Source organism: Ochotona princeps, chromosome 14, assembly GCF_030435755.1.
Source record: "Ochotona princeps isolate mOchPri1 chromosome 14, mOchPri1.hap1, whole genome shotgun sequence".
NCBI lineage: Eukaryota > Metazoa > Chordata > Mammalia > Lagomorpha > Ochotonidae > Ochotona > Ochotona princeps.
This window is the reverse complement of record NC_080845.1, coordinates 47,668,655-47,694,872: the sequence shown is the minus strand read 5'-3', so window position 1 is coordinate 47,694,872 and position 26,218 is coordinate 47,668,655. Positions and strand designations below refer to the sequence as shown.

Genomic DNA, 26,218 nt, shown 5'->3' with positions numbered 1-26,218 from the left:
TTTCCAAAATATTGCCCATAACTATTACTATTCAGTAGTCTCATTTGCATGATCTAATATTGTTGCTACATCATGTTTTTCCCTGACAATGTGTTAGCTGGTCCCAGGCACATGGTCGAAAATGGCTGCCCACCACTCAGTAATCAGCATTTTCATAGTACTCTGTATATACACAAGCAATCTGTTCTAGAGTTGAACTAATATTCCACACTTCATGAAATATTCTCCTTGTATGTGGAACACCCAAGATCTAATTCACATCTTCAAGTGTGAGAAACTCAACAACAAGACTGGAGCCTACCCTGAGGAGATCTATGTGACTTCTACAACAAGAGACTGTATGGAGAAACAGCCCTAACTCAGGAATGCCCTCAATAAATCCATAAACATGATTTTTGTCCAATAAATGCAAAGTATACCACTAATTTACACCATTTCTATGAACTTCAGAATAAAACTAGACTACAATTTCATTTTCCTCAGGACTAAAAAGACACACAAAGCTCACGAGACACCAGTAACCCCCCCTGAATCCTGAGCAAATGGGTCTATTTCATATTACAGGTATCTAGTGCACTGTGTACAAAACTTGGCTCATGAAAGACAAGTAACTCTGAAAGTCCAAACACAGCCTTCACATACTAGTAATGATGACAATTTGTCTACCTATGCTGATTCTAAATAAATTCCCTATTTCACCAGTACATGGAACTACAGACATGTTGCTCAACAGTCCAATATAATTTCATTGTGTCCTCCAATGAACTCACATTAAACCTGAAAAATGTCTCTATGCACATGTTTTATATTATACTAATGTTGGATACAAAAGTAGATTAATTGTAGGTCCTAATGCTGTGTTTGTTAGTACTAAGAAGTCATTCCTAATGTTCCAAAAGGGATTAATGCAGTATAACAAGTCTATTTAATTATTGTAAGACCAGTGATCCTCATATTACTATAAGCTGCTTTTCCCTTATTTGGAGACAGCAAATAGAACAGAAATTGTTACATGATAACAGTAAGTCATATCCCCAAATACTAATGCATTACCATTAGTCATAAAGGAGTATGCAGGCATACCTGGGAGACTAAGAAACACAACCTGCATTTAAGATCATGTATATGTTCCCATTTTAGGTTAATATCAACCTAAATAATACATACAATCAAAGCTTTTCAAATGGATTTAGAAAGACAAAAATACCAAATCCTTCTACTAGCAACAGTGATCTGTTAAGATATATTAAAAAAAAAAAACTGGAGGAGTATTTTGCTTCACATATATGCCTCTTGATTTTTCTGTACCACAAGAAAAGAATAGCAGCTTGATACCAGATTGTTCTCAAAAAGAAACGGCATGCCACAGATTATTTTCTTTCATGCCATAGATTATTAAAAAGTATGTGCCAGAACCTAAACAAGCTAATCATAAGCTTTCTGCACACCCTGGTTACCCTTTAACTACTGGACAAACAGTGAAATAACTTTTCCTACTAACTCCTGGCTAGAACTCCTAGGTGTCTGATAAACTACAGAATAAAGTACTTCACCTAGGAATACGATGCTTTTCCACACTGCATCAATGAGGCATGTGATTTAAGGTCTTTCCTTGTAGGGACCACGGATATGACTAATCTCTGTGCTCTCCAAACCTGCAGGGCAGAGAGAGAAGTGTAATTGGCTGGCCTCGGAGAACCTTACAGCTGACCTAGACCCCTCCTGGATCTAACCCCAGAGCCACAAACCCAACACTGCGACCCCAAATCACCCTTTGGTAACAAGTGAATGCTTTAACCATTTCCCATTTGACTTTCTGTTGTTCTTGCTAAAAGTGAAGTCATTTCAAGAAGTAAATGCTAAGTTCTTTCCTGTAGGGTCCACTTTAATTACTGAATTCTCTAAAACCCAAAAAAGAGAAATGGGAAAGACTAACTTAAAGGATAGAGCAAAATGGCAATAAAACAAAAACAATTCATGAATCCAATTAAGCAATTTGAGGTTTTGACCCAACTACGGGTAATTTTTAAATAAGACACTTTCAGACTTAAAAGCCAGCAGCTTGCTCTTTTTGGAGAGCAATCCAGCCCAGCCACATCATCATCACTTCTGTCCAACCAAATCTAAAACATAAGTGTAGCTCTCCCAAATACTGGCAATTAATTTTTTTGTACATGAAAGTTTTATGCTTTACTGGAGTGCAATGAACTACAATTACATTTAGGACACCCTTGACTCAACACCAAAATTGAGTCATACATTTCATGAGCCACTAACAAAATTATTTTATTCCTTCTTTCCTAGATTAAGAAATTGATTTTCTAGTAAATCTGTGATAGTCTTCACACAACACTACAGCAATTGTAGTTTGAACAGGCTCTAGACAAGACAGAGTTATGTAAGTTCATGTGGCTATTTGGAGTTTTCACTGACAGATAACTATACACTGATGAGGTTTGACTAACATTTTCTCTTTGAAATTTCTTATCACTTAAGATAAATCTTCACTCATCAATGTTTCCGTGCTTCAATACCCGATCATCTCCTCAGAATTGAAGAGCAGAGACTCCTCTGGAATTCTAGAATATGCTTCGTTCCTTCAGATACAGTAATAATGGCTATTATAACCTCATTGCTCTTACTTACATGAATTATTTCATTTAATCCCAAAAAAATCCTTGAAAGTAGACACATTAATCCTCATTTTATAAAACAGAAAATCAAAGAATGTGGAGATAAAGTGACAAAGTTGATGTAACAACAGAACCAATGCTAAAGCAAAATGTTTAATTCTACTTGCATACTTTATTTTACAAAAGGAATGTTTGTGGCCTCCTAAAACCTGTGTGTTGAACTCCTAATCCCCAGTGTGATGGTATTAGGAGATGGGACCTCTGGGGATAATGAGATCATGAGGGTGGTGCCATTATAACTGCAAACCATGCCCTTCTAAAGCAGGTCCCAGGGCACTCCTTGCCTCTGCCATGAGGGGACACAGGAGAACTCAGAAGCCTGCAACACAGGCCCTCATTAGAACTCAAACCCCACCAGCCCGTCAGGATCTGGTCTTGAGTCCCTAGAACCCAGAGGAAGAAATGTTGGTATTTGCAAGCTATAAAGTTCATGGCATGTTGTTGTAGTCTGTATTGATCAACGGTGTTTTCTGTGTTCCACAGGAACCAGCAAAGCATAAAGGCAATCTGCTCAACTCTAAAGGCAACCCAAACCTCAAGGGGAGAACTGAGCACAGATTTACTCTTTAATTCATAACTAAGCCATCATTTGTAATCTGGGGTCCACCTCTTTCTTTTTTCCCTAACTTGTCTGCAATGCCCTACAACGCACCCATGGGCACCACCCCAGTACCCACCAATTATCCATGGTCTGGGAACTTCACCTCTCTACTCAACAGCTGAGATGATTTTAAAATTCTTCCAAGGGAAGAACTGCAGCAGTCATCTGGGAAAAATCCTAGACACCCTGACATGTTCAGGGACCGGGTGCTGTCCTCACACTGTAGCCCCACTTGCTCAAAACCCATCAGGAGCCCCCCAGGACCGTGCAGGGCCCTTCCATGTTTCCACTACCACTGTGCATATAAATGAACCCAATGAAGGAGAAGAAAAGTAGCTTCTCCAGTCAAGTTTCTAAGGAAAGCACAGAAGAGCACAGGTGACTAAGGCAGGTTCAGTGCACGTCCGTCCTTTCTCCTCCGCCCCTAGGATGCTACACGATCAACATGACGCATTTTGAAAAGCTCTGTGAACATTCCTTGTGGTGCTGGGATGGCGACATAGTTTAAAACAACTCCCGTCCAAAAGAACAAAGGAAAAAAAAAAAAAGAGGAAAAGCTCACCTGCTCTTTCCAGATATTTTTGTAATTGTGAATACAAAAACGAGTGCTTTTTCCAAGGTTCTAGTGCCCGTACCACACTGCCTCTCATCTGTCAGTGTATCCACACACATGGATAAACAGTATGTGACATGCGAGAAAGGAAATACACATTTTAACTGAAACTTCCTTTTTTCCTCTAATAATTTAAAAATAAAATGTAACAGCTTGGATTTTAAATATTTTATCTGGCAAATATAGGAAAAATCATGAACTATAATGTCATATTTGGCAAAGAAAAATTTGGTAGGATAAAAATATCTGTGTTTTAACATTTTAGAAGGCATTTCCAATATTTTAAAAATAAAATGATTTTCACTGCTTCAGAAGAGAAGCACAGAGGTAAGCTCTCTATTTTTGCATCTGAGGTTTTCATGAGGAATAAAAACAAAACATTTAATATTCACTAAAATAAATAGTTAATTTTACACTGGCAAAAGTTCCCATGAAAATAAAACCTTTGTATTTACAAAAAGTTATTTACTAAAATCATAATTAACTGTTTACTTTCAAGGAATGGGCTTCCCTTAAAACTGCATTATCCTGCAGATGGTGTACACAAGTCACAACATTATTCTCATGCTTAGCAGTTTTGTTGTTAACTTACATGTATAGTACATGGATTTTTGCAATATCATGCAAAAATGTAGTTTAAAAGTGTAGTTTAAAAGTTAGTTGTTTTAAGACTTAAATATTACTCAACAAAAGCATGATGAAATTTACCACTTTTGCCACATATAATGACAATAAAATGTTTTTACTATAATAGCTGAAAATACTTAAAAGTAATTATTAAGTACATCCTAAAAAGCTGAAAAGTCAACCTCAGGAGAGTGGCGGCAGGTGGGGAGGAAACTCTGAGAGGCATCATCATAAAATACAAAAACTGGCAATCTAAGTAGAATAAAGCCAAATCCTTCCAAATGCCAGCTTATACCCCAACCTCCTACAGCAAGAAGGGCTGCAAACTTGTCCCCATCACTGTCAGCAAACAAAAGAAAGTCACTTCTAGAGCCAGACCATGTCAAACAGAAGACATAGCTACTACAGAGGGACGCCTGGAATCCACTGGTGTGTAAAGTAAGGGCTGGGGCCTTTTTGTCAGCCATTACCATAAAAGAATAAGAGGAAACAGTGACATCACAACACAATAGAAAGGTCAAACAGCTTGCAGCCATTTCATGACCCAGACAAGTCAAGGTCAAGGAATTCAGGTAGCAACCTAGCCAGGGCATAAGTTACAGCACAAATAAATTGTTTTAACACATCAGCTTTGGTCAATTAAACCTAACAAGGCAAGTTGCATCACGTAGCAGGGTTCCTGACACCAAGGCCAGAAGCTGAGACCGACCTCATAAAACAAGGCTTTTAACATAGCATAGCAAATTTAAGGTAATCCATCCAGAAACTGCAGATGTCAGAATAATAAAATACAAGTTGTCCTAAGTACGAACATTTTCCCACTTCCGAATTCACTAACAGAGGGGTATAGACTTCATATTGACACACTGATGTTATTAACATAGGCATAAATGTAATCCCCTACTTACATGAATAACAGAATACACTCCATTTCAAATGACTGTTTTCTTAACATCTGTGCTTATGATTAGACTTTGTCCTGGCCCCAACATTCCTTGTTAACACCGGTACACTTCTCCAAGCATTTCTTTTCTCAACAGTGAGTGTGGAAAAACCAGGCTTCGGGAAAACTTCACATCTCAATATATAGTTTAAAGTTACTGAATACTAACTGATCCTCATTGAATGCTTTGTGTACTTTTTTGGAAAAGACAGGTGTGTATTTAAGAACCCTATGTGCCAAATTTCCTGTTTTGAAAAATGGAATTGATGCTAACCAGAACTTTAAAACTGCATATATTTAGCATTACCAAACTTTTTCTCAGAGGCAATTGCTTTTTTTTTTTTTTACTTTTTTAATCAAATTCTACTTTCAACTGATTTGTGCTTCATCAATAACTTGCTGCAAACTCCAAACTGCCTGAAAATGGGATTCTGAAAATATACATCCTCCAGGCAACTTTCAGCTAGTAAAATTACATCATCCATCACACCTTATTTTCAATTATACAGTCTTTATTCAGTTTTTTAATTTGTCTGTGATTCATCCAGACTGCCCTGTTTAAACTGTCATCATAAACACAGAGAATCTGTATATCTATTTTATTATAAACAATATATTTATGCACATAAGTAGCTTGTTTCCCCTTCAAAGAACACTGCTTCACTTAAATTTTGAGGGTTGTTGGTAATGTGTGGCCTTCGATTCAGCCTCAAGGTCTTTCCATCTCATTGGTTAATTGGTAGCATTTCTTCCAATTTTCTGAATAATGTAGCAACCAAAAAGCCAACCATTCAAGTCCTATTAGTCTCACATCCTGTAATGTTCAATCTAATACACACTAATCCCGTAGACTCCCTTACTCCACTCAGTTTTCCAAGTTGTCTGCAGTTTGAAGATTTGTTCTGATTGCCAAATCCTAACAACTGAATTCAGTTAAATTAACCACAACACATAATTAGAGTTCAAGAAGCTAAGAATTTACCTGCAAATAAGGCAACATACCATGCTGCCACAGAAAAGTGAACATGAACAAGAGGAAGGGTCTCTTCTTGCTAGGCTTGGCGCTGAGGCATGCTGCTGTAATAACTGGAGTTTCCGGTCCCATAACCACTGGTCCTTGAGATTTCTAAAATTATTCCTCCTCCACAAGGATGGAAGGGGTAAAGTTGGAAAACTCACTTTGAACATTGCGTGGGCTGATCATTGGCTCCACCGTAGCATTTGCACTGAAAAACTCCTCAAGTGTGGCACGCTCTACTTCCATCAACATCAAAACTAGCAAATGCTATTCTTTCACAAGCTAAAGAAAACACTTAACCAGAAGTTAGTTTCAGAGCACAGCATCGGCATTGCTTTGGCTCATAATTTTCAGATATTTAGAAACTGCCTGCTTAATGTGTGTTTCACATGTTATTCTCAATCTGAAAATCTTAAGCTTTAAAACATGAATTGTCCCTTTGATGATAAAGTCAGAAATCATATAAACCACTGCGATGACAGAAAATTCACTGTGATGATGAAATTAAAACTTATCTTAATTTATGAGAATTCCAGGGACTTCTAATTCAACCTCCTATCGGATCCTTCCCTCCTCAGGTGCTGAATTCTAACTGGTCAGCAGAGATGGTGAGGGTAACAGTGTCATTACGCAGGATTGTGGTTTTTAAGCTCACTGGTCTAACACTTGTTAGAAACCTTGAATTGCTGTTTCCAGTGAAAAGTGCCAAATTCGAAAGGAGAAAGTTAATGGAAGAATAAAACTAACTTCTTTCTAGTAGCTTCCTCCTAATGTCCACACTTAGAGAAAAACAACTAGACAAATTAAAAAAAAAATTACCAACTCTACACTGCTTCTTTTCATGAATGCCATGTCCCTCTTACAAAGCACGCCAGAAAACAGAACCAGAGCAGAGACAGCAGCCCCTCTAAATAGCTCCTGCAAAGCCCTGTGTTGTTAGACCCACCAGCGCTGAAACCGTGTCTGTCATGGAGGCATCCTTCAGTACAGTCAGTCGGCAGCCCCTTTCCCTGCCGTGCGCGGCTCCCACAGGCTGTCACTCCTCCTGAACAACGAACAGGGTCTCACACATAAAAAGTTACTTGAGGTGATTTCACCAAACAAGAGACACATGATAAGAAATCTGCACACCTAAACAATCCACATAAATACCCGCTATGATTACAAAATGTGCAGGGATGTATATATGGAGGCAGGAGATAGACAGGGTAGGGTGCCTCATGCTATCAGTAGGACATTTTGCCAACCTTTGCTCCAGCTGGAAAGTAAAGCAGACACTGTATTTTTTTAATTGGAAAAACCACAACTATTGTAATAAATTCAGATTCTCCCTCTCTCTCTCCTTCCCCCTCCTCCTCTCTTTCTTCTGAAAAAATGAGATCACATTAAGAGCAATGCAAAAGCTTAGTTTGCCATATCAAAACACAGATGCCAAGCCTTTCCCAGCTGGCAACTGGGGCCTCAGAGTTTAACTCTTGAACTGTCTGGCAAAACTCTCTTGTATCAGGGGCATCACGGCAGAGAGGAACTTCTGGTCCCTTTAGAGTATGCATTTTTCTTATCAGTGAGAAAACTGCTAAGTATCTTATCTTACAATATATGTTCCCACAAAGGTCTCATTACCTCTAGGAGCAAGACATGCAAGTAAGAGCCCTTCTTTATCTTGTGAATTCTGTATGCATCAGAATGCAAACAAATGTGCACTAGAGTTCATGAGTTCAGCCAAGGACAAGAGACTAGCTGGGAAGACTTAGCAGTATTCCACTCAATCAAATATGCAGACACACAAATACTTCATGCTCTCTGAGCCTTTCACAATGCAAGCCCACCAAATCTCCCTACACAGTAGCCCCATCTGAACAAATTATGAAAGCTTATTTTTCCCCATAGTGGGAAATACCTGAAAATGAAGTGAAATGAATTATAATGTTAAAACATGCTGTCAACTGTCAAACAATTATCTACTTAAGCTTTTCATAAAGAAATAATTGTTGCCCAAAAGAATTCTGAAGCTGAAGGAGAAAAACAATTCTTAGCATTAGCTTCCTCACTAATGATACGTGACAACCAGGAAGGATTCCATTTCAAAAACAGTACTAATGAATACAACTTCCCCTGTAAACAAGCCACATTTTCACAACTTCAAAATGTACTTCAATTATTATAATATTTTATAATCAAACATACAAAAGCTGCAAATCCATCAACAAATCACCCTTTTAAGGGTTCCACAAAGGTAAAGCAAATGGTGTGTCATGCTAGCGAGGAGGTTTTCTGGATTTTCTTTAGCACTCCCAAACGTGTTTAACAACAGTGCAAAGTACAGTCCAAAACTCAGTTAGGCTGACTCAGTTTAAACTCTAACCTGTTAAACTCATAACAAAAGTCCCCATCTCTTGAGATATTTAAACTTCTGGGTATGCTGTAACCTCTCTCTTACTCTCCCTGTCCCATACATTCTTTCTTTCTCTCTCTCTGTCTCTATCTCTCTCTCTCTCTCTTTCTCTTCTCCTGCGCCCTCCTCTGTCTTCAAAACCTTTTTCTGTCTCAGAGAAAGACCAGTCCCCCAGCACCCCCACCTCTTTCCCCCTTCAGACAGGACACAGTCTGGTGACTCAAGGCATCCCATAGGCCAGATTTCCTTCTGTGCAGCCCTTTGGGTAGAACTGCTAATTCTTCTTATTAATTAATGAGATAATGGTGGTTAACTGGAAAGCAATATTAATGTGAACTATCTAGGAAATTTCACCCAAATTATTTGAGCCTTGGGTTGGTAGTTTTTGTTTTTGTTTTTTTCCCTAGCATGTAAAACTGTGCCCTGAAAATTTGGCAACATTTTGATGCAGAATTGATAACACAGGAGAGGCTGATTTGCAGCAGACATGAACACACAGGTTTCTTTAGTAAGGTTTCCTTTCTTCCAACATTTCCACTGCTTCACCTTACAGAGCAGCGAGAGAAAAGTAGGTCCCCTCAACATGTTACCATAAAATTGGGATGTGTGAAAATTGAGGAAAGTAGAGACTGCATCCAAAATAAGAAGTGAGTGAGTGATGCGACTGAAAGCAACAGTCAGTCAAAATGATTGCATTACATGTGCCTACATTCGGCGTGTCCTTCCTACATTTGTCATAGTACACCCTGCATCCTATGGGACTCATCTGTCCCAGAAAGGTGTGGCATGCAAGGCTTGCCTGGTTTGGGTTTTTTGTTTTGTTTTGTTTTGCTTTGCCTTCAGGAACGCAACAACAAAGGCAATACGGGGAATAGGTACCACCTGCCCATAATCATTGGCCATCCTTAATATCTTTGGGAAAACAGAGATCACTTTAGAGCTGTTTTCCCTGTCACAATCTTTTTATTTAAAGGAAAAAAAAACACTTTAAAAAAGGAAGGGTTTTATATCAGCTAAGGTTTGCTGCAGCAAACAAGCAAGCAGCTTTCATTCAGGGATTGTCAAAAACTTTCCAGTGTGCCCACTGCAATGCGGATGCCAACCAACGAATCAAAGGCATTCAGCAACTAGACAAAGAGGGTCTGATGCCAACCTCGGTGCCACTGGCAACCATTATTGGCATCAAACACAGTGTCTGCCTTTTTTTTCCCCCCTCGCCTGGCACTTCACAAACAAAATGGCGGTTCTTGTAGCAACGAAACAGCCGAAGCGCAGCCCTCTGAATCAATAACATCAAACGACTTTATGGATTGAAACATAGTCCCACATGATATGTACATTTTAGAAGGGCCTATATAATCCTATAAATATCTGTATTGAATATGACTCTTTGCTAATATGAAGAAATAGCAAAATGGACTAAACTGCGGTCAACCAGACTATATGCATAGAAGAAGCTGTTAACAAAGAGATTTCGCATTAAAGAAAATACTGCCCTGTGATGCAAAAGTCTGACGAACTATCTATCAGCAATGATTTCAAAATGCATGATTTTTCCCCAAAACCATATCAGAGGCAGATGTAGTACTACAGCTTGTGTCAAAGCTCTAGTAACTCTTTCCACATTTCAAAAAAGATGAGACTGCTGGGCATGAAGAAGAGGGAAAAAATGTGGGTTGAACCAAAAGAGAAACAGGGAGGAGAAGCACAGGAATTGGTCCACACCGGGACTGTATCGTACACTCGTCTTTATTTCATCCCGCAGAAGAGATGCGGGACGCGATCTTGTAAAAATAACCAAAAGGACTATTGACATTTCTAGATCTGGAAATTGTCAATATATTGTAACATCACTCCACTCTGCAATGCGGATGCCAACTAACAAATCACAGGCATCCTGAGCTAAACAAAGAGGCTCTGATGCCAATCCTGGTGCCAGTGGCAACCATCTTTGGCATTCTCTCTGTTCTTTCTCATGTCTTTTTTTTTTCTCCTAGTCGTTCAGAAGCGGAAAGATTTTTTAAAAATAAAATAAAAAGGAGGGAAAGGTAACTGTGTTGCTCATTCTGCAGCACACATTACCTTTTTTCTTTTCTGATTTTTTTTGTCATCTCTTTCTTTATACTCTTTTACATGATTTATAAAATGGGTTTCAGCGGATTTTCGTGTACTTAAAGAAACAAAAAGTCACAATGTGAAATAGGCAGTCCTCTGACTAATGACTTATCTTAAAATCTGCCTTCTTTAATCAAGTGCATTGCAAAGACGACATAATTATACTACACTTGACATATATATTTTTTTCCAAAAAAATGCAAAACACAAAAGCATCCTGACATTACTTTTTCCAAGGAGAAGTCAGCTAAGGAAAATGACACAGTGAAAGGTAGCAGCAACAGAAATCAGACACACGGGGTCACAAAATGAAAGGTTCGCACCAGAGAGGTTTTATAAACAACAGTAAAATCAAAAGTTTTATCTGAAAATATGGTCTTCAAGAGTTGCTTAAAACTTTATGACGATCATGACCGATGGTACAACGCAAAAGGCATTTGTGCATTTTTCTTTTCAATCTATCCTCACAGATCCAAAGGATACGTTTTTTATTGTCACTTCATCAAAACTAAGAGAATTGGCTGCCTGCCCTGGGAATAAATATGCATGCATGCACACCTCAAGGGCTAGCCTTTGAGCAACAGTGAGGTGGCTGCTATTGCCCTTCTCTACACTAAAAAGTAACGGGACCCTCTTCCTAAAACTTGACTTCTAGTCTTCACCTCCACAGCACACATGCAACAGACTGACAGCCAATCCAACACTTATATACAGCCCACCTTGAAAGGTCACCTCTTCGACACCTGTCAATCAAATCAAGTGTCATGTGTTAATGAGCTCTTATTTTAAGATGTATGGGACAAAAATATGTTTTGGACTTCAAAACGTCCAAATGTAAGGGAATAATAAAGGCAACATCTCAACTTCTAAGAAAATGTGGTGCAAATAGGCAATGCTGAATACTATAATTTAATAATCAGGCTAAAAAACTGAAAATGACATTTGGCTTTATCTCTAAAACTGTACTAGGGAATATCAAAACAAAGAGCTTGCAGGAACTACCTCGATTTCTTAGCCAAACAAGAAATTTTGATATTTTACTTCCAGAATTCTAAGAAAGTTCAGATCAACTGATTAAATCTCACAGTTATATAGCAAACAGCAGATAACCCTCTGCTACCTGGCTGTCTGCAGGCCATTTTCCCTCCCATCAGGCCAAGTTCAGAAATGACCCACCATCTAAAGCAGCTCAAACTTCAGGCTAGTTTTGGTGCGCTCCTTTTTTAAATGATGCTTTACTAAGGACTTTTACTAATGCAACTGGCTAACTATACTGTAAAACATTCATTTGAGGAAGTGAATTCCTACTTAAAAGAAAATACATTTCAAATAGAAACATTAAATGCTTCATGAACTTAAAAACCAGGCAGCAACAGCATCCCCCCATTTTGAATTGTTCAAGCAACACTTCCAGCACTCTGCTCACTGACTGTGTTAACATAGGTACGGTATGCAAGTTCCTGCATTCTTTTTGAGATTTATTTTAAACCAGTGTAACCAGTCTAGTTTCTGTTCTTGTTCTGTAAGGTTCTGTAAGGAAAGCTGCAACTTTCTTCCTCAATAAGTTTAGTGAATTGATGTTCAAATAATGTAACAATATTAAGTGTTCCCAAGTCACTGTGAGAAAATATTATAAGTGATCTAAATAAGAACTATATTCCTTTCAATTACAGGGAATATTACACAATCAAAAGTGTTGACAGAAATATTAAATCAGCCCACCTCCATGCAGCCTTTCTGATATTGGCTGTATTGAGCAAGCATTTTGTAACAGCAAATATTACTTCTATTTTCAGGGCAATGACACCAGATTCATGAACCAAGTTCACCTACCGCATTAGTTAAGAGGCTGACACAAAGATTTTTAAAAGCAGTCTGATCCTTCATTAAGTTCCATTTTCCAAATTGGAAAAAAAAAACACACAGGAAAATTTAGTAACTACAGCCTTGCACACAAAGTGCAGCATAACCAAGTACATTTTTCCGATTAGTCTGTGTGTTTGAAAACGCACATATTTCAAAGACTTCTGCAACTGCATCTATTGGTGGTCTTTCTTTGAAATATCCAAGCCTTACCCAGGTATGACAGCTCCATAGTTATGTGTTTGGCTCGCACACGCCCATGAATGTGTGAGTTGGAAAAGGGCATCCCACCACTCTACCCAGAGAGGGTGAGGGAGAACCAGAGGCCTCAAGCACCGAGGCAGCCAAGCCAGATATTCCACGTACAGAGGTTTTTGCGCACAGGATATGCCGTGCTAGAAGAAAAAAATCAATCTGCTCCTACCTTGCTCCTGCACGTAGTATGCCAAAAACAAATCAAGCTCCTTAACTGATACTGTGATGTGATGTGGCTGGACACAAAGTGCTGGGTTTGTGCAATGTGGGGACTTCATGAGCCGCTCTCCATCGGTACTTTCCAAGGGGATGCCTTTGAACAGGATCACCATGACTAGATCCAGACGCCAGACTTTGTCTGCCTGTCGCAGGCAGTCGATTCTCCTAATCTTACCCTTCTGGTCGGGATTGGATAAGACACAGCAGGGGTGCTTCTTGCCAGTGACGGTGAGCACAAAGTCCTCCCGGTACTCCTGGCGGATATCTTTGCGCAGTTTGGCCAGGAGCCTGGATGCCCACTTCTGTTTGATTTCAGGCTTTTCACTGAGAAGCTCATCTTTGACTGCTCTTTCTTCATCCTTTGACATTCGCTTCTCATGCTTTTTAAAGTACTTGCGTTTTCGAGCCTGTAGGTTAAACCAAGTATAGGCGATTGCACGGACATGTGGAAGAAGTGCCTCAATGAATGGGTGAAATTCATCCTGTGGAAGAAGAGCGTAGGGGAAAGATGCACACAGTTTAATTTTAAAAGCTCCAGAAATGAGGCCACTACATATGCAAAAGTAAGTACAACAAGTTACACAGAAAAATCGCATTCAGTTCCCATTTAAAATGATCAAAACAGAAAGACAAGAAGCAATAAAGTATGCTGTGCTGCCCCCGTCCCACAAAAATCACTGGTCAATTCTCCCTCCTGCAAAGAAAATAAAGCTTAGATTTTCTATTTCTATCCTGGCCCCATCCCCCCCCCATGCCCACCCTCAAGTCATGCACTCTACATTCCTTAAAATATATGCAACCAAGGTCCCTGGCACCTAATTCAGTGTTTAAATATTTGATTGACCAAAGATCACCAGGCAGTACCATTTTACAATGAACACAGTGAGGTGTTTGGTGTTTGGTTTGGTTTGGTTTTAATCGGAGCCGAGCTGCTCAGAAGGCAGGAGCGATGCCATAGTTCATTTCTCTTCTCTGTGGCACAGAAACACAAAGCATATAGCTGCTCAGCGTCATGCCACACAGTTCCCGCTTTTGGAGCATGCTCTCAGCAAGAGGCTGCTGGGGGCACAGAGAGCATGCGCCATTAAACTTGATCCATTTTCTTATCAAACATCCAACATTCCAACACTGAAACAGCACCATTCCAAGACTGGTAACTAGAGAAACCAGCATACAGTGAGAGAAAGTGGGCAAAGGACACAGTTGGTCCTATCAGTGACCTGAAGAGAAGGTTTGCACACTTTGAGTGGTGCATTCCCTCTCAGCACCAGCTACGCACACATCCACATACACTCCCATGCTCACTCACAGGCGCGCACACACACACACCCTCGTGCTTTCAAGAAAAAAGTTTTTAAAGTTGCAAACAAAAAATGACATGAATGTTCTTCGGGCAAGCTTCCTAGAGACTTACGAAGCCCCCACAGAGTCAGTTCATTTGCTAACCGATCACATCAGTATGGCAATTATTCTAAACCCCTTAAAAAAATCAATTGGAGGTGAACAATGAATAATGGCAACTTGGCACCAACTTCACATTCTTTGTGTCTCTGCTTGCGGTGGCGGGGTGACACCAGGAGTACACTGCTGGTCAGTAATGTCACTGCTTTTGTGGAATCCATACAGTGTTATTTGCCACATAGAATGAATTTTCTAGACAGGATGGGAGGATTGGGCCGGGAGGGGGGAATACAGCCATGTGCTTGTGGATCCGCACGTGCATAGATTAAGTAGTATCCGGCTTTCGAATCAAGCCGTTTACCTTTATGTCTCTGCCTGTTTCTTGCCTGTTTCACTCCAGCCTTTCTCAAGGGAGAGGGCAGTGAGGAGTAGCAGATCTTTGTTACCTACAGCTCCGGCAGGCTCTCTCCTAAGGTACTCAGCATTTCTTTATTCCCTGACTTAGGTAAAACTGTCTCAGAAGCCAAGGCCTACTGGCTGTTCAGAGAAAGCATTGAACGTCCCACTCATGCACCCTGGGTGAACACAGTAGCGCAGATCTGAAGTGAAAGGGAACTTTCACTGCGACCATTTTCTAATCATACTGCCTACAACGTCATCCCAAACACAAACTAACGTTACCTAACTGTTGGTGTCCCCCAAGTTACATACTTACGTCAAAGTCAACAACATACTTATGCCAGTCACTCTTAACTAAGGAGAAGAAATTTTCCTTAACCAGCCGACTGGCTTAATTCAATTAGGTCAAGATGACGAAAATACAATTAATGCCGTTCTAACAGGCAAGGGGTCCCAAAACTTCTATATGGCCAGGAATGCATTTTAAAGATGAAATGTAAGGTTTTAACAATAAAGACTGCAACATGTTAGCAGTCTGCAGCTCAGATAGACTGAGTGCCCTATTCAATCAATAATGTAGTTATCAAGTGTTCTAACATAACTGCTGTAAGCAGAGTACATATGAATCAAAATTTTATAACAATACAGAATGCACATGACTACATCACAGCATGAGGCATAACCAAATGCCATAGAGGAAATCATTAAACCGATCAGTAGTTTCCAGCAGCGATTTGAACAATTCGGTTACTATGCGAGCACATTAAACTAGGCCATGGAAAGAGTTAAACCACAATCTGCTCTTTGTGTGGGAAGCCAGCCCTGGTCACAGCAACCACAGCCCGTGATAAGACCTCCCTATCTCCACACACTTTCTGATGCCATGCTTTTAGGTTTCACTGCGAACTACAAAAACTTTGCTTATCCCCCTTCAAAATATATGCAAAAGGAAAGCCAGTTCAAGGAAATGTGAACTTAAATGTGCTTGGGGAACTCACTTCCTATACTCTGACTTTTACTATGATTTACTGAGATGACTGGAAAACATGCATATGGGCACTTATACGCCAGAAACTTCAGACGGTAAAGTGCACAAGGGATAGAGGGCAGTGCTGTGTCACTCATTTTACACTTGCCATGTTTTATAAAATGAAATATTATTTTAACAGCTAATAAGCGATTCAGCAACATTTAGGGACTTATATTCTATACTACTATGCTCAGTGGCATTTCATTTTCTTATAACAACACCAAACGCAGTTTGATTAAATTCAGTTAAGTCTCAATATCAGACCAGACACACCCTCTTTCAAAAAACGAACCTCAAATTTTTAATAAATAATTTTAAACAATCAGAACGCAAAGTGGAACGCTGCATTTGGGAATGGTCAGGCAGATACTTAGCAAATGTAAAGGGAAAAATACTGCTGTCTAACGTTGCCCTGAGTTTGCCATCAGTGATGTCAAATACTGTTTTAAAACATATATTTTTCTTTGTTGATAAATAAAAGTGGCAAACTTTCCCAGACTGCCAATTTGTCTTATTAATATATTTCAGGTTTCCACTATCAGGTGGATTCCTTTCAAGTGACACACTTATTTGACAAGGAGACATACCCCTCATCTTATACACACGCACACAATGATTCTAAGTGGAGATCAGCTATGTCACATAGGTTTCTGCATGAACATGTCTAAATGTCATCTCCGAACTGTGACTGTTTTCTGATGTTGAATAGCAATATATTCCTTAGGATTGCAAGTGACATGAATATGGAATGTAGCAACTGCCGTCATTTTAAAAAAATTTAGGGTTTTCAAATGTTCTAAATAATTCTAAACAATCACAAAAATGTTTTCCAGAGCAGCAAGGCAGATAAACAATTTAAGATGTAATGGCTCTATAGTAAAGTAATATATACCTTGCTTTCTCAGACTTTATTGAAATGCACTGATGTTCACTTAATTCTCTTTTTAAAATTCCTTTACTTGAACTAAATGTATAAAATACCCAAGGCACAAATTTCCAGTAGAAGAATAAATAGTCTTAATTCTAGTAGGCATGCTCGTTTTTCTGCACAAAAGGAACGGAAAATTAATGTAATACAGAGGAGGACGAGCAAATGCTAAGTGTTCTTGACACATCACTACGTAGAAACTAAATCATGAGAAAAAACTACTGCCAAAACCTGAAGGACAATGGGAGAAAAAAATATTCAATGCCAACATCAATTGGACATTACACTAAGAGTTTACATTGTGTCTTTTAAAAGCAAACATTAAATCATATCTAAATTTTTGTTTAATATCTGGTTGTACTGATACATAAATACTGATTTATAATGATGCATTTGATATTATACTATATCACTTGTAAAAATATCTGCTTTCAAGGTAGCTCTTTCCAAACTTAAGATTCTAAGACCTAGCTACCTTATTGCTACTAACAATACTCCAAAGTTTTCAATCAACTACAACTGGCACTTTAGTTTATATTTATGCATCCTTAAACAGGCTTAGCGTTAGCTATGAGGTTCTTGCAATGCACAGCTGAACCATGGCTCTCATACAAAAATGACACTGTTCATGTATCCTCACTTTTGCAACACCTTGCATGACCTATAAAGTCACACAAGGATTAACTGAGAATTCTACAGCCAAAATTCCTTCTCTGGTATAGGCCTAAATCCCCAAAACAGTTTTAATACACTGGCTTAGATTTATATTATTAAAATGGTAGAGATAATCAGTCATTATGATTTAGTGTTGCAAGTATGTACCCTCGAATAACAATGAGGAAGCTGAGTGATCACGCTGTGTATATGCTCCGAACATTCCATATGTCACAATGCTGCAATATTTACTTTTAACGTAAAAGTTTTTGAGATAAAACTAGTGGCTTTTTATACCACACATAAAAGAAACTAAAAAAACACAATGCAATTTGTGTTTCAGTCAACGCTGGCAATATAAATAAAAACGCAAACAGTCCTCTCCAGGTGAGAAGAAGTGACACAATACTTTGTAAGTGAAAAGCTTACTTCAAATTTGTTTTCTTTGATCTCGGGGCAAAAATAATATCAAATAGATGTGGCTTCCCAGAAAGAGGAAAATATCTGCCCAATGGGTAAATATTAAAGGTAACTTCTGCACATAAAAGCAATCTGTTATACCTGAAACAATCTCATCACATTTATTGGTTATTGTCATTCATTGCTTTTAAAATACAAATGGCTGAGCAACTCCTTTCTCTAGTTTTTGTTAAAGTGCACATTTACTTGCTTAAAATAGCCATATCTAAGTTAATCATACTCAGATGCCAAACAAAATATAAACAATAAAAAATGTGTCAGCCAAAAAGCTACAGGACTGTATCCAACCACTGAATAAGCTTTATCATTGTTTTCATCTTCATTCACAATTTATGAATGCCTCAGTCCTTTTGAATCACAATGGCTTCTAATTGTCATAACTGAAATCTTAATTATTTGTCTATTATAAAAATGCATCATCATGCATTAGACTTTAAAAAAACTGAACACACCCAAGACTAGCCAACACTTCATTACCTGTGTAGGTTCAAGCCAATGTCTAAGAAAATGATTATCAATTACTAATCTTGACATGTGTTCTTCAAAACTGAACCAAAGTGTCGCTTCCGCCTAAGGTTTAAAATGCTGTTCTAAATAACACTTCTGCGCTAATATCTAGTTAGTCCCCTGGGCAGCGGTGAAAACGGCCCCCAGGTAAGTCTGTTCAAGTCTCCACTTTTCCATTTTGACCGTTTGGTTTTGAGAGAGATGAGTTGCGGTTTTCTTCTTGAAGTACACAGTGTTTTTATTCCATAATATTGTTCCTGAGGCTTTAGGCTAATTTTCAAAGTTTTTTTTTAAGCTTACTTTTCTGAGCACTCCTTTACGCCTTATGAAACAAGCCCAAATATCACCAAACGAACAGGTCTCCAAAGTGAGCATGTCCTAAAATTCCTTAACATTCACCACGACCGGTGTCAACCTCAAGACCGCCCTTGAGTTGCGGTCCCTGGACAGCCCAGACTGCGGGTCACCACGGACCAAGGCTTCAGGTCCCCAAACACAGAGAAGGAATGAGTCTCGGACCGCAACTTCAGACTTTGTCGCCCGCCCACCCCTGCAGCGCGGAGTCCAGGGCGCCCACACATACTCGAGTGCCGAACAAGTCCCCTCGGCCAAGTTCACGGGCAGTGCCCCGAAAGCACCTCTGTAGCCCAAGTCCGCCTCCGCGCGCGCCAGCGGCCCAGAGGCAGAGCAGGCACCCTAGGCGAGGATGCAGCGCAGCAGCCCGCACTTGGGCCACGGCTCAGGGGGCTCACGCTCTGGGCTCTAGGCTCCTGGCTGCGGGCTCCTGCCCTACCCACCCCCCAGCAGCCTTGCCGGACACGCCGATGCCCACTCCTCGTGCCAAAGGCGCGGCGCTTGGTGGGCGCGCACGTTGACCACAGGAGAGGGCCTTGGCTCTGTCTAACGCGAGGCGCCCCAGCAAAGCCCGCTGCAACTCTGGGCCGTTTTTTCCTCAGGGGTGGTCCCCCGGAGGTGCGGAGATTTTAGGGAAAACCTAAAAACTGTCCGCTTGACAAGAGCCCTCAAACCAAACAAAAGGTATTTGGGGCCGAAGAGAAAGCTAGAGAAAACGACCAAGACATGTACCTGAGTGAGACAGATGGGAGAATACATCATGACTTCGCCTTAAACCACACTTTCCTGGAGATGCCCACGAAAATCTTCCAGAAGCGAGAATTTCATCTATTCATTTTACAGTCATGGGAGCCCCGCGGTGCAGATCAATCAGGACGGGATACAGCGCCGGATCCTCGCAACTTCACCTCAGACCCAGTCCTCCTTAAATAGCCAAGCTTCGAGTCCGCTGGGCGCGCTGCGTTTCCCGGGGTGAAATCCAATCTACACCTCGAGCCCTCCTGCCGTCCGCGCGCACCGGCCCTGCCCGCCGAACCGCCGCCGCCGCCGCTGCCGGCTGCTTTTCGCCTGGGTTTGGGGTTTGCTTTCTGTTGTGCGGTGGTGGTGGTGGTATGGTGGGGTGCTTGGGGGTGCGCGAAGGTTCGGAGTGGGTTGGATCGGGGTGGTGGTGGTGGCGGCGAAATGCTTTTTCAAAAAAGGCGGGGAGGGGGGCGCAAGAGGGCGGGCGGGAGGAGAGAGGAGAATGTGTCACCGCGCTGGGAAAGTTCAAGGTTACAGCCCAGAGCACTGCGGCAGGATCCTGGAGTGGCGGCAGGCGAAACTTTGCCGCGAGCCGACCATGTGTGTGCACGAGGGGGGAGCGCGAGCGAGTGCGCGCGGGTAGCGGGGTGCGCGCGGGAGAGGGCCGGGTGGGGGCGGGGAGGGTGGGGGAGCGGGAAGGGAGGGGGCGCGAGCGCAGATCTCCGGGGCGGAAGAGGCTTGCGGTGCGCGGGTCCCGGCTGCAGCCGCCGGCGGCTCCTCCACGCCGGCCCGCGCGTCTCACCCGGCCCAGCGAGGAGGCTGCTGCTTCTGTTGCCGCTGCGGCCCAGAGCCCGCGGGGGAGCAGCAAGGATCTCCAGAAAAAAATCCCCAACGATAAATCTCGCTCTCCCGCTCGGCTCCAAACTCCTCTCTTTTCTGCTCTGGGCTTTTCCACCCCCCCTCCCTTTCGCTCTTTCTTTCCTTGCAAAACTTGGAAGTTGAAAAATTCACCGGTTCCACCCTCTGGACCCCGCTCCAGCTCTCTCCAAATCAGACTTAAGGATTGTTTTATTATTTAATTACACAATCATCCCTTTACTCCTCCTCCTGCAAACGCGCATTCCTTTTGCACCAGCCTCTCCACACCCCCGCCCCCCACCTTCCTCCTCCTCCCGCTCCTCTCCCTCGCTCGCTGGAGCGCTAGCTTTCATTCGTGAGAGGTATCATACCGGTGCCACGGAACCATGACTTTTGTTTTTTTCTTCCCAACAACCCTTCTTTCCGCTCCCCACCCCGCCAATCGCGCGCACAAATACATGCACCCTCGAACGCCCGCCCTGAAAGTGGTTTTTCGGACTGGTTGCGGACTCTTAAGCCGCGGGACATCCAGTGGGAGAAGCCCTGAGCCGTTCTGGGTCCCCGGAAGGAAGGAATGGAAAATTCCCTCACACCCAAGCCACCCTGGGCCGGGCGCGGGCGCAGCAAGGACCTGCAGCCCAAGGAAGAGAGGGCCTGAGCAAAGTTGGGCTCAAGTAGTTGGGGCGCGGCGCCCCCGGTCGCACGGCCCCAGCGCGCGGGTAGGAAGGGGTGCGGGGGTCTTTCCGGTCTCCCCGAGGCGGGCCCGTGCCCGAGGCAGCTGCGCCCCAGCGACGCACCGCGGTTTGCCGCCCTCCCTAGGGGTGCCCCGTGCACGTGGCCTCGCTCGGAGCGGGAGGACCGGCGGAGCCGCCACCGCCTCCTCCCCTTCCCTCCTCCTCCCCGCGCCGGGTTCCGCGCTCCTCCTCCTGCGGCCCCGCTGGCAGCGTCCCAATCCCCACCCCCCAGGGCCCGGGGCGCCGGCGGAAAGCGGCTCCCTCCCCGCCGAGGCGCAGGCAGGGCGGGGCCGGGCGGGCGGGGACGCGCAAGGGGTGCGGGGCTGCCGCAGCCCCCTCCGGAGCAGCCGGGGCCGCTGGGCGCCCGCGCGCGCCCGGCTCCCGCGCCGCCGCCCCGCCCCCACCCGCCGGCGCCGCGGGCCGCGTGAATGAGCCCGAGCGGGGGTGTCGAGGGCGGCGGTTCGCCTGGCACCCTTTTACGCTCCGGCTCGCGCTCAACGCCGCCCCCCAAATTCCGGTGTTCCGCAGGGGCGGGGGAGGGAAGGTGGAATCAAAGGCTGCCCAGACAATAGAGAAAGGAAAAGTGAGCGCCTAGGGCTCCGCGCCCACCTAGCGGGGCTGCCGGGCCCCAGTGGAACCTAGGAGCGGCCTGGACCCAGCAAGGCCGTCCCGCTGCCGGGCTCAGGGGTGTCTGCCCCGCCTGGCGCTCTCCCAGTGCATTCCCGCAACTTTTCTCCCGCCTTCTGCCCACCATCTCCCCTTCTCTCCTCCTCCAAGCGGACCCGAGGGGACCAGTGTTTCCCCACCCCCCACTACCCCGCACCAAGTAGGAGTTATCCACATCAAGCATTTCACAACGACACATCAAGAAAAGTAGGCAGGTTCAAGTCAACCATGAAATGGTCACTTTTTAACCCCGTCCTGTCCTCATTAGGGAAATGCTCAAACACAGTCGGTTTTCAAAGAGGGCCCTTAATGAGGCGCGCTTGCCAAGTCTACCAGCTGCAGCCCCCGTAAACGAAGGGCCGGGGGAAGAAAGGCGCTGGGGGTGGGGAGGGGCCCAGGAGGGGTGCTGCGGGTCCGGGACGACAGGTAAAGTTGGGAAACTGCAGCAAGGCTCCGAGTTAACCCTTTAGGGGACACACGCGCCCACGCCCACCGCCAGCAAATCTCAGTCTTTAATTTCCTTTGTGCGGGTCATTTCTTCTTTTTGAAAAGCTGGGATAAGGTTGACAGTTTTTCTAGATGAAAGACATGAGGTGGTAGCTGGGGTTAATCCCAAATAAACACTTATTTCTGACTTTTTTTTTTAAAGCAACCTGGTCTTGGGTTTTAAGAGGGAGAAAAATTACCCCCAGACAAAGTAAAATCCAAAGCAGCACTTTATCTTGCACCGGGCACCGCTTCCTTTCTGCGCACCCGCCCGCCGTCTGAGAGAGGAGGGAGTGGGGAAGTTATAATACCAGCTTTAACTACTGGAGTTTCCCTTTGAACAAATATTCAATTTTACCAGAGTTAATTTACCATAAAAGACATTCCCCTTGGCACGAATGCTCCCCTGTCCTTGAGCACACCTCTTTGAATGCCCGGATTCAGAAGCCATTATTTCGGGGTCTCTTTAAAAATCCAGCGCCCATCTCTCTCCTCTCCCTCCCTCCCTTCCTCTCTCCCTCCTCCCAGCACCCCCCCCCCCCGGGCGCTCCTGGCACCGGGAGCGCTCTCTTTTCAGCCCCCCAGCCCAAGACCAGCCGTTGTCCCCTGGCAAAGAGGCCCGGTGCTGAGCCCCGGACGAGTGACTCCGTTCCTCCTCCCCTCCTGAGCGTCCCTTCCCAGCAGACACCGTGTCCCCTTGCCACCCAAACTAGATTGCATCCAAAAGTTGCTCACAAGCTTACAAAGGAGGAAAAAACAAAAAATTTAAAAAAAAAAAAACTGACAACCATTACACAGAAGAGCCCACAAAAGCTGCAGCAGCATCCAGCAGGGGCGAAGCGCCAGCGCCAGACCCAGGTAAGACCCCAGAGAAGGGAAGCCGGCTGGGGCCTCCCAGAGCCATCTCTTAGGGGTTCCGATGTCTGTCAGAGGCTCCAGGTGTGTAGGGTGCTTGTGCCTGGGTTCACTTTGTTGGCCAAAAAGGATATAATTTGGGGGTTTGGTTTGTTTCCAAGAAAAAGGAAAATGAGAAAGCAGTAATGGTGAGGCGAAGAAAACCCAAAAGGAATGACGAATGAGCCACAGAGATGTCCTGGGAGCAGGGCTTGTGAGAGTGCTCTGTAGATGGGCCTGTGGCTCTCAGGCTCTCCGATCTGAATCAGAATAGATGATCGCCTCCTCTCTTCCCCCCCCCCCCACCCCCAAAAAGAAAAAGTCCAGCCAGCGCCAAAGTCACTGCAGGCCTTCCCAGTAAGAAGTCTAGGAAAATCTTGAATGGTGGTCTACAGAATTTGGGTAAAAGGGGACAGCTGACTTCTGGGCACCCACACCTAACTGCCACCCTAGTTTAAGCAGCAGTCCTTAAGGTCTCAGGCACAAGAAGGAACAGAAGGAACCTGGAAACTACATCTTATTTATCCACTTTTCCTGCCCTACCCCAGCACATCTGTGCCATGTGTACTGACAGGGCTTTTTCAGCTTCTAATGCTATCAAAATGAGCCAAGTAGACATTGGGACTTACCTCTTTTCTTTGCCTTCCCACACTGAAGGGGTTAAAACACTGGCTTGACCAGCTACTGGTATGCACCCCAAAATCTGGCCTTGTGCAGGTCTCCCTGGTTAACTCATTATTCCCACTCACAGGGGGGAAGCTTCCAGCTCTTAGGAAGTGCACTGATTTCTGCCTGCAATGCCAGTGTTTCAGTGCCAGGCCCTTTCCACCCCCAACTTTATATCTACAGTCCAGGATTTTGTGACCTCAGTGTAAGCCTTTGATTTACATCTCAAGTATCTCCCCAGATTGTTTTTCTTTTAACCTTTTTCTTCCTAAAGGAGCTGCAGCTACAGGTTGCAAATCCTGGTTTTTTTTGAAAGGTTTCTTGGAGCTTAACAAAGCTGTCATTTTCAAAACCCCCAGACCTTTTTTTTTTCTTTTAGCTTTTTCATGTGATTTGCAAGGAGGTTCTGGAAGGCAATTCCACACACCCTAGCTGCATCACCAATATCAATATTTAAAAACTAAATACAAAAGAGGCAGATGACCTCCTGACCCCAGGAAATAGGCCTGCAAACAGCACATATCCATTCTGTTTTGCCCAGAGACCTACCCTTCTTCCAAATGAACCACAAAAAAATCATACATGTGTAGCCTGGAAAACACAACTTTATATCCACAAAGAGGACAAGCAAAAATCCACACCAAAAATGCATATATAAACAACCAACAAGTACTGAAATTGCCTGCACTTGATGGGAATTGCAAAATCATGCCCAACTCTCTGGGCTCTTAAACTACTACTGTCAAATTAGGGTAGCAATTTTTCCCCACTGGGGAATTCACAAGCAGTTAGCTTCCCCACCCCTACTGCCAGCCCTTTTCCCTTCGCTGAAATGAATAAATAACCTTAGACTTTTTCCTTTCCTCTGGGAGCTGTTTGGTGTCCCCTGAGGACAAAAACTAAACGAGAAAAATGACACTGTTAATAATGCCACTGCTGAAATGCCTGTACTCAACTGTCTAAAAAAAAGCAAAGAAGACAGAAAACAAGCCCCACTAAGTGTATCTACATATAGGGCCCATTTACAAGTTACAGTTCCAAATCCACCCAGACTGGCTACATTCCCCCGTTCAGGTTAGATGGTTTCCACTTCTTTACAGCTGCCGGTTCATTACAGAGATTCCCAACCTCAGAAGTCATTTGCTCCGCAGATTATGAAGTCAACAGATTTTTCATACCACGATTTATTTGAAATTTGAACAATCTTAATAGTTGCCTCCCTTCACTGATGATGCTACAAAGTTTGCAGAGGCTCTCTCATAGCCTCTGCCGCTGATAGAATTGTGGTTACAATGTTTCCCTTTTTCTGAATCACAGATCTTGGAAATTACACTGTCATTTTATTTTCACATGGAAATATGCTTGAGTGACATATGAAATCAGACATTCACAAAGATTTGTCCAATATGGGCCAGCACTCTACATCCTTTACAAGTGTGAAAAGTGCATTTCAAACAAAAACATTTTGCACCTTTCTCCAAATTCTTCTTTAAAAACTGCTCTTCTATTAGAACATCACAACAAAGCATAATAACAGAATTGTGTCATTTAACTTTCAAATTAAAATTTAGGATGCAGTTGTATAATTCCAAGGAGAAAACACGCCATTGGGCCTGTAGAGAATCTATGTTCAGTAAACTTTATCTCTGAATGTATCAGAAACATTTAAACAGCACGACAAGCTAATAAATTTCAAAGCAATAATATTGTCAAATTGTGTGATGTCACAAACTCGGAAAAACAGAATTACAGATGTTTGTGATATCACAATCACTCAAAATTATGCTGCTGCTCAATCTGACCCTATTAAAATTAAATGGAAGCCTATGTCTGCTAAAGAATAAACGCAATTTATTTTGGACATCAAACAATGAATCTGTCACCATTTATTGTATGAAACAGTCAGCTAATCAATTTCCTATTAAAATAGCTTTCAACAATACTCGGCTTTAAAATTCATCAGGGCTAGTAAAAACCCTTTCCCAGTGCCCAAGAATGCAGACCCAACCACGGACGATAATTACCGTTCTAATACTTTTATTGCCCAAGCACTTTTTCCTACGCTCCACATCACTGAG

At 42.9% G+C, this 26,218-nt stretch overlaps 1 protein-coding gene across 9 annotated transcripts in view; it reads right to left on the bottom strand.

The window, feature by feature from the left end:
• Positions 1-20,872, bottom strand: part of NFIB (nuclear factor I B) — a 231,201-nt gene extending 210,329 nt beyond the window's left edge. For 7 of the 9 annotated variants that reach the window (XM_004581094.4, XM_058672282.1, XM_036496667.2 and 4 more), the window contains exons 1-2: positions 19,828-20,867; positions 13,293-13,824 (exon numbers count right to left, since the gene is read on the bottom strand). In XM_004581094.4, the coding sequence (XP_004581151.1) occupies positions 13,293-13,824; positions 19,828-19,857 (562 nt within the window). In that variant the 5' untranslated portion in view covers positions 19,858-20,867. Of the gene's footprint in view, positions 1-13,292; positions 13,825-19,827 lie in introns of all 9 variants that reach the window. The other 2 variants (XM_012925804.2, XM_004581099.4) reach the window with 2 other exon arrangements.
• Positions 20,873-26,218: the final 5,346 nt, after the last annotated feature.